This window comes from Ceratosolen solmsi, unplaced genomic scaffold, assembly GCF_000503995.2.
Source record: "Ceratosolen solmsi marchali unplaced genomic scaffold, CerSol_1.0 scaffold1, whole genome shotgun sequence".
NCBI lineage: Eukaryota > Metazoa > Arthropoda > Insecta > Hymenoptera > Agaonidae > Ceratosolen > Ceratosolen solmsi.
Genome location: NW_011948415.1, coordinates 11,086,967 through 11,103,926, shown reverse-complemented (window position 1 = coordinate 11,103,926; position 16,960 = coordinate 11,086,967). Strand labels below are relative to the sequence as shown.

General features: G+C 38.7%; 1 protein-coding gene across 1 annotated transcript in view; it reads right to left on the bottom strand.

Annotated features, from left to right (window-relative positions):
- The window catches only part of Cip4 (formin-binding protein 1-like Cip4), a 58,881-nt gene that overhangs the window by 7,425 nt on the left and 34,496 nt on the right, over positions 1 to 16,960 (bottom strand). The window contains exons 2-6 of the mRNA XM_011507944.1: positions 12,527 to 12,642; positions 6,430 to 6,480; positions 3,132 to 3,438; positions 2,090 to 2,236; positions 244 to 600 (exon numbers count right to left, since the gene is read on the bottom strand). Of these exons, the coding sequence (XP_011506246.1) occupies positions 244 to 600; positions 2,090 to 2,236; positions 3,132 to 3,438; positions 6,430 to 6,480; positions 12,527 to 12,642 (978 nt within the window). The remainder of the gene's footprint in view (positions 1 to 243; positions 601 to 2,089; positions 2,237 to 3,131; positions 3,439 to 6,429; positions 6,481 to 12,526; positions 12,643 to 16,960) is intronic.

Below are 16,960 nucleotides of genomic sequence, written 5' to 3'. Positions count from 1 at the left end.
GAGAGAGAGAGAGAGAGAGAGAGAGAGGGAGAGAGAGAGAAAAAAGAAGAAGAAAAAGTATAGGAAAGGAAAGGAATGAAACAACAACAGCAGATAACGAAACTTGCGAACCGAAAGCATTGAAAATCTATCTCGATCTACTCTAATGCAAATAGCCTTTATAAACTCGTAATAATTATGGGGCGAATATTTCAAGGTAAATTGGCGATATTAAAGATAAGAGGCGAGGCGCCGGTGGCGTACCTTGTTGCTGCTGAAAATACCGAAAATGCCGACACGCTTTTTGGTCTTCATGCCGGATACGGTGCCCTTGACCGTGAGGTGATTATGGATCGGCTGCATCGCCGGCTGGGGAAACCGGCTATTGCTGTCGAGCATCTTCGCCGCGGAGAGATCCTCGAAGGGGAAGTCGCCGGGCGGCTGGAAGCCGCTCTTGTAGCGTTCGATCACCAGGAACGTGTCCTCCTTCTCGTTAATTTCATTCGCGGCCTTCTCGATGCCGTCGAGGCACTGGGTGATGATGGGCGATACCGAGCGCTCGATCTCCACGGACTTGAGCATGTAATTCCTCATGTTCTTTATCCGCTTCTCGTCCAATTCCTGCCGGTTCAAAAATATAGCGTTAAACGTGCGTGCTGTTGCGTGCGACAGAGACACGTGGCCAATAATAGCCTCGAATATCCGAAATATCGTCTCGATCTGTTCTTATTACGTTGTTGGGGCTATTGGGTGGGGGGGGGGGTATTGGTTGTTTTACCGTGTCTTTGTTCAGAGGTTAAACTGTCCAGGTGAGTCGTCGTTAGTCTTGGAAATTTCGAGGCATTTCGAGCATTAGACAATTGATATTCATGCTCGGTAATTCGCGGATATCGGTACGGATATTTTGAGAAAATCTCATAAAAGTGACGTCCACTGGCCAATCCTCTACGTTCGAACTTATTGTGCGTCCGTGTATGTCGTTATATGGGCGTTCGTCTTAAAATAAAACGGTCGTTATCTGATACCGTCACGTTTATATATCAACGTAGTTATAATTTGGAAATGAAGTGCATATGCGCGCATTATTCGCTGGTAATGAAATAAAACATCGTATCGATAAAACTAAAAATAATGTTTATTTCACGCAGACGATGATTTTTAAAAATAATCTTCCGTGCGATATTTAAAGCAATTATTTTTGTTTAATGCATCAAGATTTTCTAATTTTAAGCTATTCCTTCCGTGAAACCTTCCTTTTTCTCAGAAAGTAATAATAATAATAATAATAATAATAATAAATAATAAATAATAATAAATAATACGAAGAATAAATGAAACAAATGAAAATAATTATAGGAAGAATGCAGTTTTTAGGAAAATTTACACTTATAATTTCTCTCTCGTTCATTAAATACAAATATCAAGCCCAAACAATATACCGTCTAATATACCGTTGCAATTTTTATAAAAAATTATTATTAATTATCAAAATTAGGCGCTCGATAGGTTGACATTATAGAATTTGGTAACTACATACTACTTGCCACACATTAGAAAAGTAATTGGACGTAAAAATATTTATTCATTATAATATAAGCATCGCCATAAACGAAATGTGATTCGAAATATGAGATTCAAATATCTCGAAAGCGAATTTTATTGTATTGAATAGAAACAAAAAAAAAAAAAAAAAAAAGAAAAAAGAAAAGAAAAAGAAAAAAAGGAAGAAAAAAAGAAGAAAAAAAAAATGAAAAAATCGTGTTTGCTACGATGGCACGTTTGAGCGACGACGACTCCTTTACTCTTTACCACAAAATAATATCGAATGAAAGAATTATAAAACACAAGCGATTGCCAATCCGTTTAAAGTAATACTTTATTGTTACGACATTGTTATACGTTATGAAAAATTAATTGCAAATCAATAACAATATAATACTCGTTAAAAATACTATAATAAATCGTTAAAAATCGTTGTGAATATCAAATTACACTATCCTTCCTCGATTTCCTCAATTAGTTCAATTAAACATTATCCTAATGCAAAAATTGAACGTCCGCGTGTAAACTTTCACGTTTATTGCAACAATGCTTCAGCAATTAAACTAACCTGCAAGTGTTGAAATACTTCTGGCATGGCTGTGTGATAATGTAGGGTTTGCATGTCGTTTGTAGTTTGCAATTGTTTTGCATACTCCGTCTTGGCTTCTTCACTTTGTTGCGTCTTCATATTCATATTCATCCTCTGTTTTTCAACCTAAAACGAGTGAGAGATTTCGAATGAGCATAACAAATTTCCCCCATTTTCAACCTAATAATCGAGACTAACTAAAGGCCTGTTTATAATAAGCATAAGCAATTATAAACACATTCACGATATTATGTTGCCGACTCTTTGTCAATTTGTTTATTTTTCCCATTGATTCATATATCATAATAATAGCAAGTCCTCTAGTCTATGACGTTGGATATTTATGGCTATTAATTCGCCGATCGCTACCAAATAATTACTACATAATCTCTATTTTTATTATAATAAGTAGTACTCGCTCTAAGGCCAAGCCAATAATAATCTAACGATTATTTACATTAACGCGCAACGATCGCGATCGATAGAAAACGAAAGTGCCCCACGACGCCAATTGACATATAAAATATTGCATTTGTTTAACTGTCTTGGATTAAAAGAAGGATTGGCGGATTGGCGGATTGGCGGATTGGCGGAGGGACGGAGGGGCGAGGGCTGTGTTTGGAGAAATAAAATAAATAAAGAAAGCCATTAAACTAGTTACCGGAAACGTTCATCACATACCTCTTGTTAATATTTAACGTCTTAATAATTATTTTATCCGTTTTAAATTTCAAGTCTTAACAATGAATTGTGATGCATCGTTCGGAGGATAATGGAGAATTATCGCGTGCGAAGGCAAAAATTGCCATTGAGCCCGGTCGTCCCCCACCACGCTCCTCGTCACAATCCTAAGCCCCGTGTCAAGGATGTCAATGATGGACCCCATGACCCACGCGGTGCTTCTAGCTCTAGCTCCAGCTTCCTCTCCTCATTTTCCTCTATCTCCTCCTCCTCCTCCTCCCCTCCTCCTCCTCCTCCTCCTCCTTCTCCTCCTCCTCATCATCCTCCTCCTCCTCCTCACCTCGGAGCGCGACAGATCGTAGTCCGCATCTGCCTTTTGGTAATTCTCGGAGGCCCTCTCCGCCTCCCTGAAGGCCTTCTCGTACGCTTTACGCGCTCGCTCGAGGTTGCCAATCTGGCCGGCGAGGGTCGTGCGCAGTCTCACGCCCTCCTGCAGGTACTTTTTCCGGTCCTCCTTGAACTCCTTAACGAGTATGCCGAGCTCGCGCAGCACGTTGGCCTGGAGGTTCTCGGCGATAACCTCCCGCTGGCCTGCCTGGTCGTTAACTTCATTCAGCTCCTTCTTGAACGCCCGGCACGGACTGTACCTGCAAAGTGAAAGAGACGCGGTGAGCGGCCCTGTGCCGTGCTGTCTCAGACGCATTTTTATGCGTATGTCCTCGTTAGGAGACGGCGAACGCGACGGTCACTACGACGTTCGTCGCGACGGTCACCACCGCGACGGTCACCATTACGGCCACGACGCGGGAGGTAAGCAACGTCCCGGCTTCGTTTTAGCCAGCTCGGCCCGTGGGTGTATCTTTCGCTCCTCCTTTCCTTGGTTTTTTCTCTTTTTTTCGTCCATACCCCGCGCCTTCCCAATTTTTCCCTTCCTTTTATCTTACTTTATGCGGAAACGAGATGTCTTGGACGTCGGCTTTTGTAACATACCGATCATAGACGCTCGATAGGTTCATTCATTCGTTAGTTAAGCGATCGCGGGACTCTTTATTTATTTTAGCACGCGCGCCATCCTCGATCGCTCGCTTAATCAATCTTATACTTCCGATCATTCAGACAACGACTTGAAAATAACGAGTAATTAGCCAAGCATCGCTCCACGATAATTATTATTAATAAATATTAATGGGATTGTTGGGGAGCTCGAGACGCCTGTTTATTGTTTATCACTCCGTGTCGATTCGACAGGACGAGAGGTTTTGCTTGAAACGGATCGACCACTCCCTATCGCTTTGTCGTATCTTATTCAAGACTGCCAATCTCGTGGGAATTAATTTCTTATTAAAGGATAATACAGGGATAACAAAGTATCTGTCGTAAGTAGACAAACTGTACAATATCTTAGGCGTTATAATTCCGACCACATTGGCAGCTTACGATTTACCTACCTACACAGCTCGCTGTGCTTTTCCTTTTTTTTTTCTTGTTATTTTTTTTCTTTTACCCTTTTATCCCATGGTCATGGACTCGAGAAATCGAGAACAAAACATTCACTTAATTTCAATACATTGAATCGCACGCGTTTATCGTTTATCATCGGACATTGCTCGCCAATCGAGCATTTAGACACGTAATTCGGAATTTCTAGAATTTAATTCAAATGAAAGTTTGCGCTTCCAATTTAATTTCAAGCTATAAATTTATGAAGTAGCGTCTCTACACTAATTCTCATCACAGTTTTCGGCCGCATATAACGTCTTATTCCAGAACATTGATTTAAATTAATTATTTTGCAAGCATACGATTTGTCCCGATTACCGTTCTTTGTAATTACAAATAAAAAGGAAAAAGGAACAAAGAAATGAAAAAAAAAAAAAATGGAAAAATAAATTGAAGACAAAAATTTCATAATGCTTGCGTGCAAAGAGAACGTCAAGGATGTCGATCATGGATTTTTTATAAGACTCTGGAAATGTGCTCGTACGTAAAATAACGAAATTCTTGTTTCTTCTCAACTTTCCAACGATATCGCCGGGCTTCGAGTAGAGGTGATTTTCACAATGCACGTTAAAGATTTTGTATAAAATGGAGCCGATAAACGTAAGCTGCTGCGACTGTCAACATCGCATAAATTAATTCGATAATTCAGGCAAGGTGTTACGGAATTTGTGCAAAAGTGAAAGAAAGAAAGAAAAATAATGAAAGGTGCGACTTAGCATCGGCAAATTGTTCTCGTTAGCGAAGTATTCCAATATTACTTATGCGCATACGCATAAATCTCACCTATTTTCACATTCGTTATTAACTCGTCCAACTAAGGCTTTTATTATTCGCGTTATTTTGTAAAAATCACATCGAGCACACACCTTACGTTGTGACATTGTCTTTAACATTAATTATACAATATCTCGAATTATATTAAGTTGCGCGCGCACGTAATGTGTTATGAATTTGTTTTTCAAAGCGTGATTTATCTTTATTACTAACGAAATACAATTATTATTATTATTATTATTATTATTATTATTATTATTATTTCATGCGAGTATTCTAAAATTAAAGCAAACGAGTGAATCTTTATGGAAAGTTATGTTTTACTCTAGCCACTGCTGAAATTGGCCAATTTATTAGATTTTAAAGTGATATTACGAGATACTTTAGGTATGTTGTTGGTCCGCAAGGTTTGTGCAACATCTACTAAGCTCCTTTTGATTTCCAAAAGAGATTTCCTCTTGATTTCATTATACGCAATAACCACGTTGCATTTGATGTGGTGATATTTTGATTCAATCACGACATTTTGTGTAGCGGTTTAGTTAGTTTAATCGAGTGTTGCGCGATTCTTGAACGCGTTTCGTTTAACGGGCGGTAAGGAAGCATCGAACGCCAATTACGAAAAATTTCTCTGCATATGAAAATAGTAAATAATCCAGCGTGATAAATGTACGGTTATACACCGATAATCCCGATAACGACATACAGATAAAATTCTTTAATTATTCGTGATTCGTGGACTTTTGCTTGGTCCACGTGCTCGATAACGAATAAAAACTGGCGAGAACGCAGAATTTTATTCGAGTGACTAACATTCGATATAACATAAGAAGGGGATAACCGGGCATTAAGCAAACGAAACGAACGATATGCGATGATAGCCGCGATACACGTCCCTCAAGTTATTGATAATCTTACCACGAGTCGCGCGCGCGCACACACACACACACACAACCCAGGCAGACGCGTTGGCCAGGTCGAAGCCAAGAATCCGCCAGGCATCGCGGGCATTGTAAAATTGTAAAATTGGAGCAGCTAGCGTCGATGCGTGAAAAACTATTTTTCGACGACGCGACATTTGCGCAGCGCGGAAATATTATGTGGATAAGCAAGCGCTGGGGCGTAAAAAGTGTCGCGGTCGATGAACGAGGAAAGGGGTCGACGACGAGGGGATATTGGGGGAATCGGCGTAATTGGGATCGATTGAACGAAATCCGTAATGCAATTGAGCGGCTCAGGGATGCTAGCGATAGGTAAATGTAATACACAGGGGCTGGTTGGATCGAGGAGGGAAAAAGCCCCGTCGTGCCAGTGCAGTTTGAGGTTAATCGGGTTTTCTAGGTCAACGGACGGCAAATACTTACTGATAATCCTCCTCCTCCTTCTTTTTCGGCTGGTAGCGCTTCACCAGATTCCTGCAAACATATAAAACAAAAGTCATTATTGGTCCGCGATTTCGTGCGCCAAGCCCGCGCTTTCGCCATCACACTACTACTGCCCATGTGATTCACATGCCGCCCACTCGTATTTCCCTATTACGTAAGGGAATTTATTAGAAGAGGGACATAAGAATAGCCGAAAAAATTTATGGGCGCTAGACGTTAATCGTGTTTCGCCTTAAGAACGTCGCTACACAATCAGGCTGATTTTAGTAAGAACATTATAATGATAATTAAATGGCTCTGTTAAATATTAATGCCAGTGCAACCACTCGATACTCCGTAAAGTCAATTCTATTACAGTTACGAGCCGCCGTTCGCCATCTTCGTACACGCGTGTCTGACATGTTCGATATTATTCAATTTCATACGTAGAATAATGCTGAGGTAAGCGACTTCTCGTATATTTCGTATACGTTCACGTAGGCTCGTCGTCGTCGTCGCCCGACTCTACGAGGATAAACTTTGCTGATATTTTCGGAATATTTTACAGCATTTGGCGTTGCTCGTAAGTTTCCAAGTTTGCTCGCGCAACTCGGACTATGTTGAAAAACGAATATTTTGCTATTTGACATTAGGCGGCAATTTATGTCCGCTTAAAAAAATCATCGCTCGTTTAAGAAAAGGAAGAGAAAAGGCAACTGGAAATTTTCAGAATTTAGTTGATTAACATTACTACCGGTATAAAAATAAAACATTAAATAAATTTTATTCTATAGTTAGATTCAGGCGTTGTGCTTTATTAACGGACAGCGACACTTTACTATTATTATTATTATTATTATTATTATTATTTATTTATTTATTTATTTATTTTTTTATTATTTTGGATAGATGGACGAGATCGACGAGAGGCGAAGAAAGAAATGTCTAAAAAAACGGGCGATGTTTCATTGAAAATCGTGTACGTGACTCGGAAGCAAAATAGTCGGCGGTGGATCAATAGTGGTAGTAAGTAAGCCGGCCGGCCAGACAAGCTTTACCTACCCGTCCTCTCATATTTATTATTCCTAAGTGCAGCTAAGTCTCTCGTAATAATCACGCGAAGCTCGAATGGCGAATTAATCAGCTGCAAAAAGCAAATGTGCCACCATTTTCAAGCTCTCAATGATCCGACGCCTCCAGCATCCTCCCACAACGCAAGCATTCACGAGGCATCGAACCCAACCACACGCGACACATTTTTCGATAATGGTAACCTCCCCGTCCCCGCCAATAGTACAACCCCCCCCCAATTAATAGTCCTTATAGTTCCTCGATCATTCCCCGGCCGCTTAGCATCGCTAAGTCTCCCAACCCCCCGCGATCCGCCGCCGAGGCTCGCCGATAATGGTAAAGTCAGCCAGTCGGGGCTTTCGCCTCGAGGACAGCTTGGGCAGTGACCACGTGGGCGCGCGAGACGCTCGTCTTTATTTGGCAAGCGTCAGGAATTCGAAAAGCCCCCAGCAGCTCCCGCTTACCAGCTGGTTTCACTTGTACTCGTGTAAGCGCACGACCAAAACAACAAATAGTGAGCTTATCTATGCTAATGCTTGGGCTATCGAGCTGAGGAGCCCGAATCCTAACACTCGACCATAACATCCATACGTTAATGTTCTAGATTTTAATTATACGGATATAAAGAACTCAGGTACGCGTGATATTTTCGTCCGAGCTATGCGAAACGATCAGTTTTATACTTTTGCGTAAGATACATTTAATCGATATACCTTTCAATGCTCCGTGTTAAAAGTTTTAACGAGGCGAACTGATCGGGTATTACGATAATTGGCATCGAATACAAGAGTGACGAGTGCAGCAGTAAACGATGGTTCATGAACTTATATAAATATATCCCTTGTTTACTGACTACAATTTAAACAAAGAACCTGATTATTTTTCTTCGCAAATAGAATTTATTGTTTGTAAAAATCGCGTATAATTTGTAAGTTTTTGCTTTGTAATTTTATTCATTTTCAATTTTTTATAATATTCAATGGAGCTCTATTCTCGATTGTTCGAATCCTCGGGAGATTTTCAATTTTCTTGCTAATAACTAGGCAATTTTTTATTGACCGAATACTCAAGCGCTAAATGTTAATATTTCTTTGACTGAAAATGTCGATAAATAATTCGAACGATTTGTCTGGCTTACAATACCCATACCAAGGTTGACATTAAATACAAATTCACGTACTAATGCCTTTACGTTTTTCTTTATTAATACTAAGCTCTTCAATACATACATACATACATACATACATACATATACATACATATATATATATATATATATATATATATATATAGAATACTAAATCGCAATCCAATTTAAAATAAAACAATTGAATTAAAACATTTTTAAAAAACATAATATCATACTGCACTTATATTCAAACTTCTATCTTACTTACAATAACATTTGTATTACATGGATTAATTAACCCAAGACCCATTAAAATATTGAAAATCTTTAACTATTTATGATAATATCTTATATGGAATATTATTAGATGGTGAAATAATGAACGAGTAAACATTGTATGGAAAAAGATAAGTATTTTCAGAATTTATGAAATTTTATAAAACTAAATTTCATCACAATAATTATTAATATAATCGATGACGCCGATAATTTCTTAACGAGGCTTTAAAAATAAAGGCCTCCCTGATCTATTGTTACTTCATTTGTATTATTCGTTCAACACACACTCGTTGTAAATAAACATTTTGCATAGCGAGTTAAGTAAACTCGTCGGGAGTTAAAATATAAATTTAGAAACTTTGTGTATAAATACATGACATATAAACGAAATAGACTATTTTCTGCTATTCATCCAGTTATGTGCGCAATCAGAATAATAATAAAGTACGACGGCTGTGGGGAAAAGAAAACGGCGGGAAGCACTGAAAGTTTAAGTTGCTAGTCCGTGCTGGAGAAGAGAATTAAAGAATGAAGAAAACGTGGGATGCCGACACGATTATTTATATGTTGTTACGTAGCTGAGTGTAGTGACGTTAAAATTTTCTTGAATTTTCGACATATTTTCATGAACCAAATCCATATCTACTGGGTAAATGACTAAACTAAACTTCAACATTTTCTAATGGAACTTTATAATTAAATGCGAAATATTACTCATTCACGTGCAATTAGTTCGTTAATACATATTATTAACTATTAGCAATAAAACTAAAACAACATTAATGTATTAACGAAACCTATTGTATCAAAATGAAATTTTCCGCTACATCATCGTGTTGTTCAATGACGCTTTCTCAAAGATAAACAAGTGATAAAGCTAATAACTTTCATATCCAAATGAATAGCTTAATAAAACGATATGCTACGCATAAAAATGCCATAAAATGATAAAAATAAACATAGTAAGTTTGTAAATGAGTAAATTAAATTCATTACCAACGCGATATTACGGTACATTTGCTACATTTTCGTTTGATGGTTGTCTGTCCTGATTTTTCCGCCAATTTCATATTTTTATTTAGGATAAATCGCATGCAGCCTAAGGTAAGGCTGTCTCCACTTTAATGGAGGGAAGCTATACTTTTGAAATTTCCTAATTGTTATGTAATATGTTAAACGCTTCAAACGCTTCTCCATTCCAATGAATGGCAATATAATAAAAATGAATCTTGTTTTTTTTTCTTTTTTTTTTTCATTTTACAGCAGCACGAAAGAAAGTAAAGCGTAACGATATATTTCAACAATGAAACTGAATGCATAATTAGAATGCTTAGTTATTTTCTAAATGTTTCAATATTTACAAAGTTGTCAGAGAGCGGAGAGCAACATATAAGTTTCAGCACTTAAGAATCTTAGAGAAAGCAAACAATTGGAATTACATGTTAGCTCAATCGATTTCCATATTAATAGACCATGGTGTTGGATTAATAATTTTCACCGAATCAAATTAACGCTTTTACGCACTAATATTCACGTATCTTAAAGGAAAACTTTATAACAGTAATAAAGAAGTAAAGAAAAAAATTAAAAAAGACAATCTAAATTAGTCGAAATTAATGAACGTAATTATGTGTTTAGGGAAAACATGTATTTAATTCGATTTAATAGTATTACTGTTATTAAATACAATAATCATAAGCAATAATAATAATAATAATATTATAAATGATTAGATCCGCGTTTGTTTCTAATTGAATGTATGTATGATTGTTTAAATTTGAATTCAATACATTCAATATGTACAGAGGCTATGTAAACTTGTATTTGCGACAATTTTATTTTGAAATATCATTTAACGGATATTTCGCAATAGCCAGATTAAAATAAAGACACGACCAATGTCAAAAGTACAGTAAAAACATTTTGATATTTATAGTTTGTACCGATGGAAAAACTTATTTTTTTATTGTCAAGATAACAGTCAATTTCACATCTTCGTTATCTATTCTCTTTGAAAACTAACAACAAGCATAAAGAAAACAAAAGAAAAGAAAGAAAAGACAGTTAATGAACAGCCATAAAAAAAAAAAAGCAAAACTCAATTCCATAGCAGCAAGAGATACTCGAGTGAGAACAAAATACTAATCGAATCTCTCGTCTCGATCTCGGCAATCCGAAGGTTAGTCCGTTCTCTCTCACGCACACCCACACACGCGCGCGCATGCGTACACTCGTCGCCACACATAAGAAAAAACGGAAGTCGCATGTGAGATCGATGCAAAATGAGCTGGAAGTGCGATGTTGGGGAATTGCAACGGGCGCGTTACATCAAGAAAAATGCATCGAGTTTCCCATAGTTGGCGGCATTCAGGAGGACTCTTTTAACCCCCGTCAAGGGGCTTTGCAAATCGACTCTCGGTTAACACACCTCGGCCACCGTCCCCCGACCCATCATCAGCGCGCCTTTGTTCCCTTCTATCCGCGCTTTTTCTTTTTATGCTTGTCGCGCGAAAAGGAGATGGCGAACGACGATGCCCCTACGCCTCGAGCGCCACTTATCGATAAGCTCAACGATGAATGAAGCTTCCCTGATACTTCTCTCCAATAACAAGTCCCCACCCCACCCCACCCCCATCCACCCTTCAAACCACTCTAGCACCGGTTATCGGCAACTTGCCACTGTGCGGCTAATTGCTCTTTGGTGTTCCTTTGCCGGGGCGATGAATTATTTACACGATAAATGATTTTAATTCACTTTAGCGACAAACTTCTAGCTTCTCTCTCTCTCTTACCGCTTCTTATTCTCCCTATCGCAACTTCCAAGATACAATAGGACGCACGCACACTCATATAAATCCCAATCATTTTACAAAATTACAAAACGATTTCTTTCTAAGTTCATGGATTTTCTTATGGGCGACAGAGCGCTACACTTTTACATAACGGCGTAACGTTATGGAATCATAAAATCCAATGTGTTACTTTATGAGTTGTGATACTTCTTTTTTTTCTAATTTTTTTATTTTATTTTTTTTTTTTTTTTTTTTTTTTGTCGCTTAAGTTAACACATTGCGCAACCAGGAAATATCTTTCTATACGGCTAACGGCACGTAAGAAAGTCGAAAGTCTTTTAAATTCTCGCCGAAAGAAATGAACTTTTTACGAATAGGCGCATATCCCGTGCGTAACATTAAATGTAAATCAAGCGTCGTTTGAGAATTATTTCGAAAGGAAAACGTAACCGCTTGAACAATATTAAGCGGAAAGTCGCTTTATTTCACGGCATGTATAAATAAATCATTATACAAGCTCGTAAATTCTTTAGCGGCCGTTCGCATATTCACTACATGCTTAATGGGCTCGTTGGGAACATATTGTTAACTGGCCGCGCAATCCGAACCAATAATAATAATAATAATAATAATAATAATAATAATAATAATAATAATCGTCGTCTATGAAAAACGACGGGGGCAACGCGTCACCCTGCCATTATCATAATTGAGCGATCGCGCGAGGAAAGCGTGGGCCGAGCGAAGGCGCCACTCGCCGAAATCGCGATGTTGGCGATCCATCCTGCCGACTTATGCCGGCGGACCAATTGGGGCATGAGCCTACCTGAGCTTCGTCGCGTACTCCTCCTCGATGGTGCAGCGATCCCGAATGAAGTGGCCATATCGCTCCAGAAAATCTATCCCCTTTTGCGTGTGGAGGGATAGATTTTCGAACTGGTCCTGTAACAGAAAGGAGATCGCGTCTGCGTTAGCAACAACTCGAATCCTGCCGTTCTTCATATTATATCTCTAAGCTTTTATTTTTCTCGCTCCATCTCTCTTTTCTTCATTCGATTTTCATTTTTGTACCCATGCCAATGCACGAGGTAGCGGTTAGTACTGGGAAAAGTTAGTATGGTTCGACACTCGCTTGGTTCATAATATAGGGAAAGCTCTACGTTTACTAAACGTTCATCGAGATAAATATTTTCTCGTGTTCGACGCGCAACTAGCAATATTTTATTAAGTTAGTAAAGGACTTTTATTCTTTAGCTGACTATCGATGCATTTACAATTATTCCTGTCTCCTCTTTGGCTTAATCGTGGGATGTTGAAAAAAATACAATTGCAAATTCAGGTTGATAAAGATGTAACGAGGCTCAAAGTATAAGCATACACGTAAAGCAAAGAAAGCCTTTCTTATTTTAAGTTGTAAATAAAATTCCTTCTCATTGGCTAAAGAAAGTATAAAATCGAGCAAAGCTCGGATGTAGTAAATGATAAGGTCATGTGATAATTGGTAAATAATATGGTCAGCTAGGCTCGGCATTATACCGACTTGGATTAATCTTGATAGTTGACAAAATTCGCACAAGCCCAATGAAACGAATGAGAGTAAAATTGTTCGTTTGCATCAAGCGTGCAATTGCTCAGCTCCGATTATGCAGCTTAATAAACAAAAAAAATCTGGCCTCGAGAGGAGTTGCGTGGAGGATTGGAGGATAGAAATCGCTCGAGACACACAATTAATAAAACGTGTAGGAAAGCTTGATTGAAGCTTAATTATGAAATTTCAGGTAAATAGGAGACCGAAGAGAGTGAAGACGTAGCTTAACGCGAAGGGAATTTTGCGCTCTCGCTCCCATCGTAGCTCCTTAATAAATAAGGTAAAGAAGAAGAAGAAGAAGAAGAAGAAGAAGAAAAGAAAGGCGACAGTTTTGAAAGTAAGGAGCAATGGAAACAATAAAAGCCTAGGCTCGTAAAATTATTTGCACTTTATGGAAGTACACATTATTATACTACAAGGTACAGCTGCAGTTCATTTCGAGGGTCGTGGCTCGGGCAACATGCATAAATAAATACGTGGGCGGACATAGGATGTCGGTGTCGGTGGAGCGAGAGGATAGAAGAAGAGGGGAATATGTTCGTAAAATGCGAATCACGGGGGCGCCCCTAAAATCGCCATTAATTGTAAAAATAGGTGGTGCGCGAGGGTCGAGGTGCATCGATTTCGTCCGCGTTACGCGGAATCACCGGGGGAAACAGCCGTTCCCGATGTGTCTTCACCGTCGGCGTTGCCTGAAAATAGAAGACGCAAGACGCAAGACGAACGCGAACGAATCGTCATCGTCCTCGAGTCACGTCCTTAACCCGCGACTCTTGATCTCTTATAAACGGATCGCTCTCGTTATGTGCCCGAGTGCCGCGGCGGCGTCGACATCGGTCGCGGCATAACCTACATGCGAAAAAGGTGTTGAGGTCTCTTCGTTTCTTCGTCACGCTATTAACGACGCTGTAGGAGTGAAAGGGGGATAGGGAATTACGTTTTCAATGACACGTTTATGGGCTGGAGGTTGTGGTGAGGGGGGGGGGGGGGAGAGTCGTTCATGGCACTTATCGTGCATCGACTTTTCTCTATTTCTATCGCCTCGGGTTCGATACTTGAATTTTACGAGTTTAAAGTCATTGGCATCACCAACTGTCTCACGATCCTTCTATTACTATCCAATTAATCGAGCATAATTGCTCTCTCTCTCTCTCTCTCTCTCTCTCTCTCTCTCTCTTTCAATAATCGCGCCACGTATTTATTATTAGGGTCGACTCTGCGGGAACATGAAAAATTCAGTTGCTTCGCGCATTCAATAGCCTTTCTCGCCCAAATAAGTCGAATTAGATTCCTAGATTCGCTCAAGACTCGAGCTTCGTTTTAATTCGTGACCGCGGCAATCAAGCCCACGACTACTTGTGGGATAAATTTCTGTTTCTCGCAATGATTCGTACATCCTCCATTATCAGTCCGAATCTTAATGCCAAAACATTCATTACAAAACCAATATGCTTTTGGTTTACAATAGCGTAAGAAGGACTAGCGAGCGAAAGGATAATATAGCCCGCAAGGAGCCACTCGCGCCTAAAGTTAATGTTTGACAAAACATTAGCTGCTGCTTTACAGTCATATTATTTTCCAAGCAACGTGTATTGTCATTTCAAAACAAAAATAAACTCGTCGAAATCTGCAACAACCACGGGTGCTTAATGAAGATATTTAACATTACTCGCGACATGATAAGCTATTTATATTAATAATCTGGACGAGTTATTATTTTATATTTACGCCGTGAAAACACATGCTTTTCACGTGCAGTATTATCATTTTACATTTTAATCGTTGGACAAGCCGAATTGAGCTCGTCAGCTAAAATTCAAAATCATAAAGATTTCATGTATTTGTCGATAAATTTGCGGATGGATATGACGAATTGCAATTAATTCATTAAGAAATACGTGAAAAAACATAAGTGGCCAATGTAGCAGTAAACTTATTATAACATCTTTTCAGTAACGACGTCAAATGAAAATAAGATGATGTATCAAAATTTCCGCTTACGCGCAACGCGTATCGCTTCGACTTCTCGGTGAGTTGCCGAACACGCTTTCCATAAAAAAAAAATAATAAAAAAAAAGGAAGAAAGAAAGAAAGAAAAGAAAAAAAATAGAGAAAAAAGACTTGGATTGGACTTGGAAAAAAGATTTGGAAGGCGCGGAAAGTGCATAGAAAGCGCTGCGCGTGTACTTTTCGTGTACTAGCGAGTGAGAGAAAGACGCAAGAGTACTCGATAGCATAAGTGCAATTATTACGAATGAAGTAATATGCGACTGGTGTATATATGTTGGCCGCGAGGTTGTGCCGCTTGTGCCGCTTGTGCCGCTTGTGCCGCTTGTGCCCCTTGTGCCGCTTGTGCTGCTACCCATGTATAGCCGTAAATGCGCGGAACGACGCAGAAAATATTGCATTGTCGATGATTGCCTTTCGAGAGTGGGGGAGGGGGAGGGAGAGAGGGAGAGAGGGAGAGCGTTCACTGTATTAAATGGGAGAATGTCGAGGGGCATACGTAAACTTAGCACGGCATTCGACGCTTTAACACGTAACCTTAACATTCGTAAGTCGGCCATTTTATTTTTTGTCATCTGCGAATTTCTGTTTACTCGTAAAGCAATTTACGCGCTGTGTGGCTTAAAAGTTTTTGCCCCTTTTATTTGAGAACGTTAATCATTTTTGTTTTCGAATATCCTATTTCAGTTTCCATCAATTTCAGAATTATTGAAATATAGTAACCGAGGTTGGTCACCTCTCGCCTCTCGAAGGTGTGTCGGCAACATTTATACGCGCATGACCGAATTATTTTAATATCTATGAAAATATCCATTAGTCCCCGCATTAATTTCCATGGGCATTTAATCCATTTAATTTATTTCCAAACAGCTAGGAAATAAGCATTTCTCATATACGATGCTATCTTTGTCTGTCCAACTAATCGATATGCCACCCGATTACTGCCACCAATGGTTAATTCATTCGCAGAATTTTTAAAAGTTCTTATCTAAGCGTCTGCCTTGTTAGAAGAGCTCGTCATACATGAATTTGTCAATAATCCCTTATAGTGAACGATAGCGCGCTATGTTTATATCGTCCTTTTCTATTGTACTTTTCACTTTGCCCGAATTATTGAAACAATCGTTTACCATACGACGAAAATTCCTTATTGCCGTTCGTACACAAATTAATAATTAATGCGCGCTCCTGTTATATTTGTATTGAGCGCGTTAATTTAAAGAAGAGCATTTAAATGGCTTCATCGAGATATGGAGCAATAGTCGTTTATTCGCCCATTCGCTTATTATTTTAAAGCCAACACTTTCCAGCTTATGTAACTGACGTGTAATTAACACTTAAATCAATTTTACCTCGGAATCATCGTAACTTTTATGTTAAAATTGAATCGTTATTTTGCAAAACAGATGCGACGGCAATATTAGTATGTAAAACTAGTCATAAAAATCTAACGAACGAATAATGAATTTTATTATTCCATATATAATCCATAATGTTGTTCAAGTACTCTACAGATGCAGAAACACAATGTACGAAAATTTTTTTACAATGATTAAGTAAGCAATTTGATGAATAATTGCTCGTCGAATTTAGCCGACAACGAACACATTATCCGACCTATCTAGGATTTAGTATTTTTCACGAATGACAATATTGACACAGTTG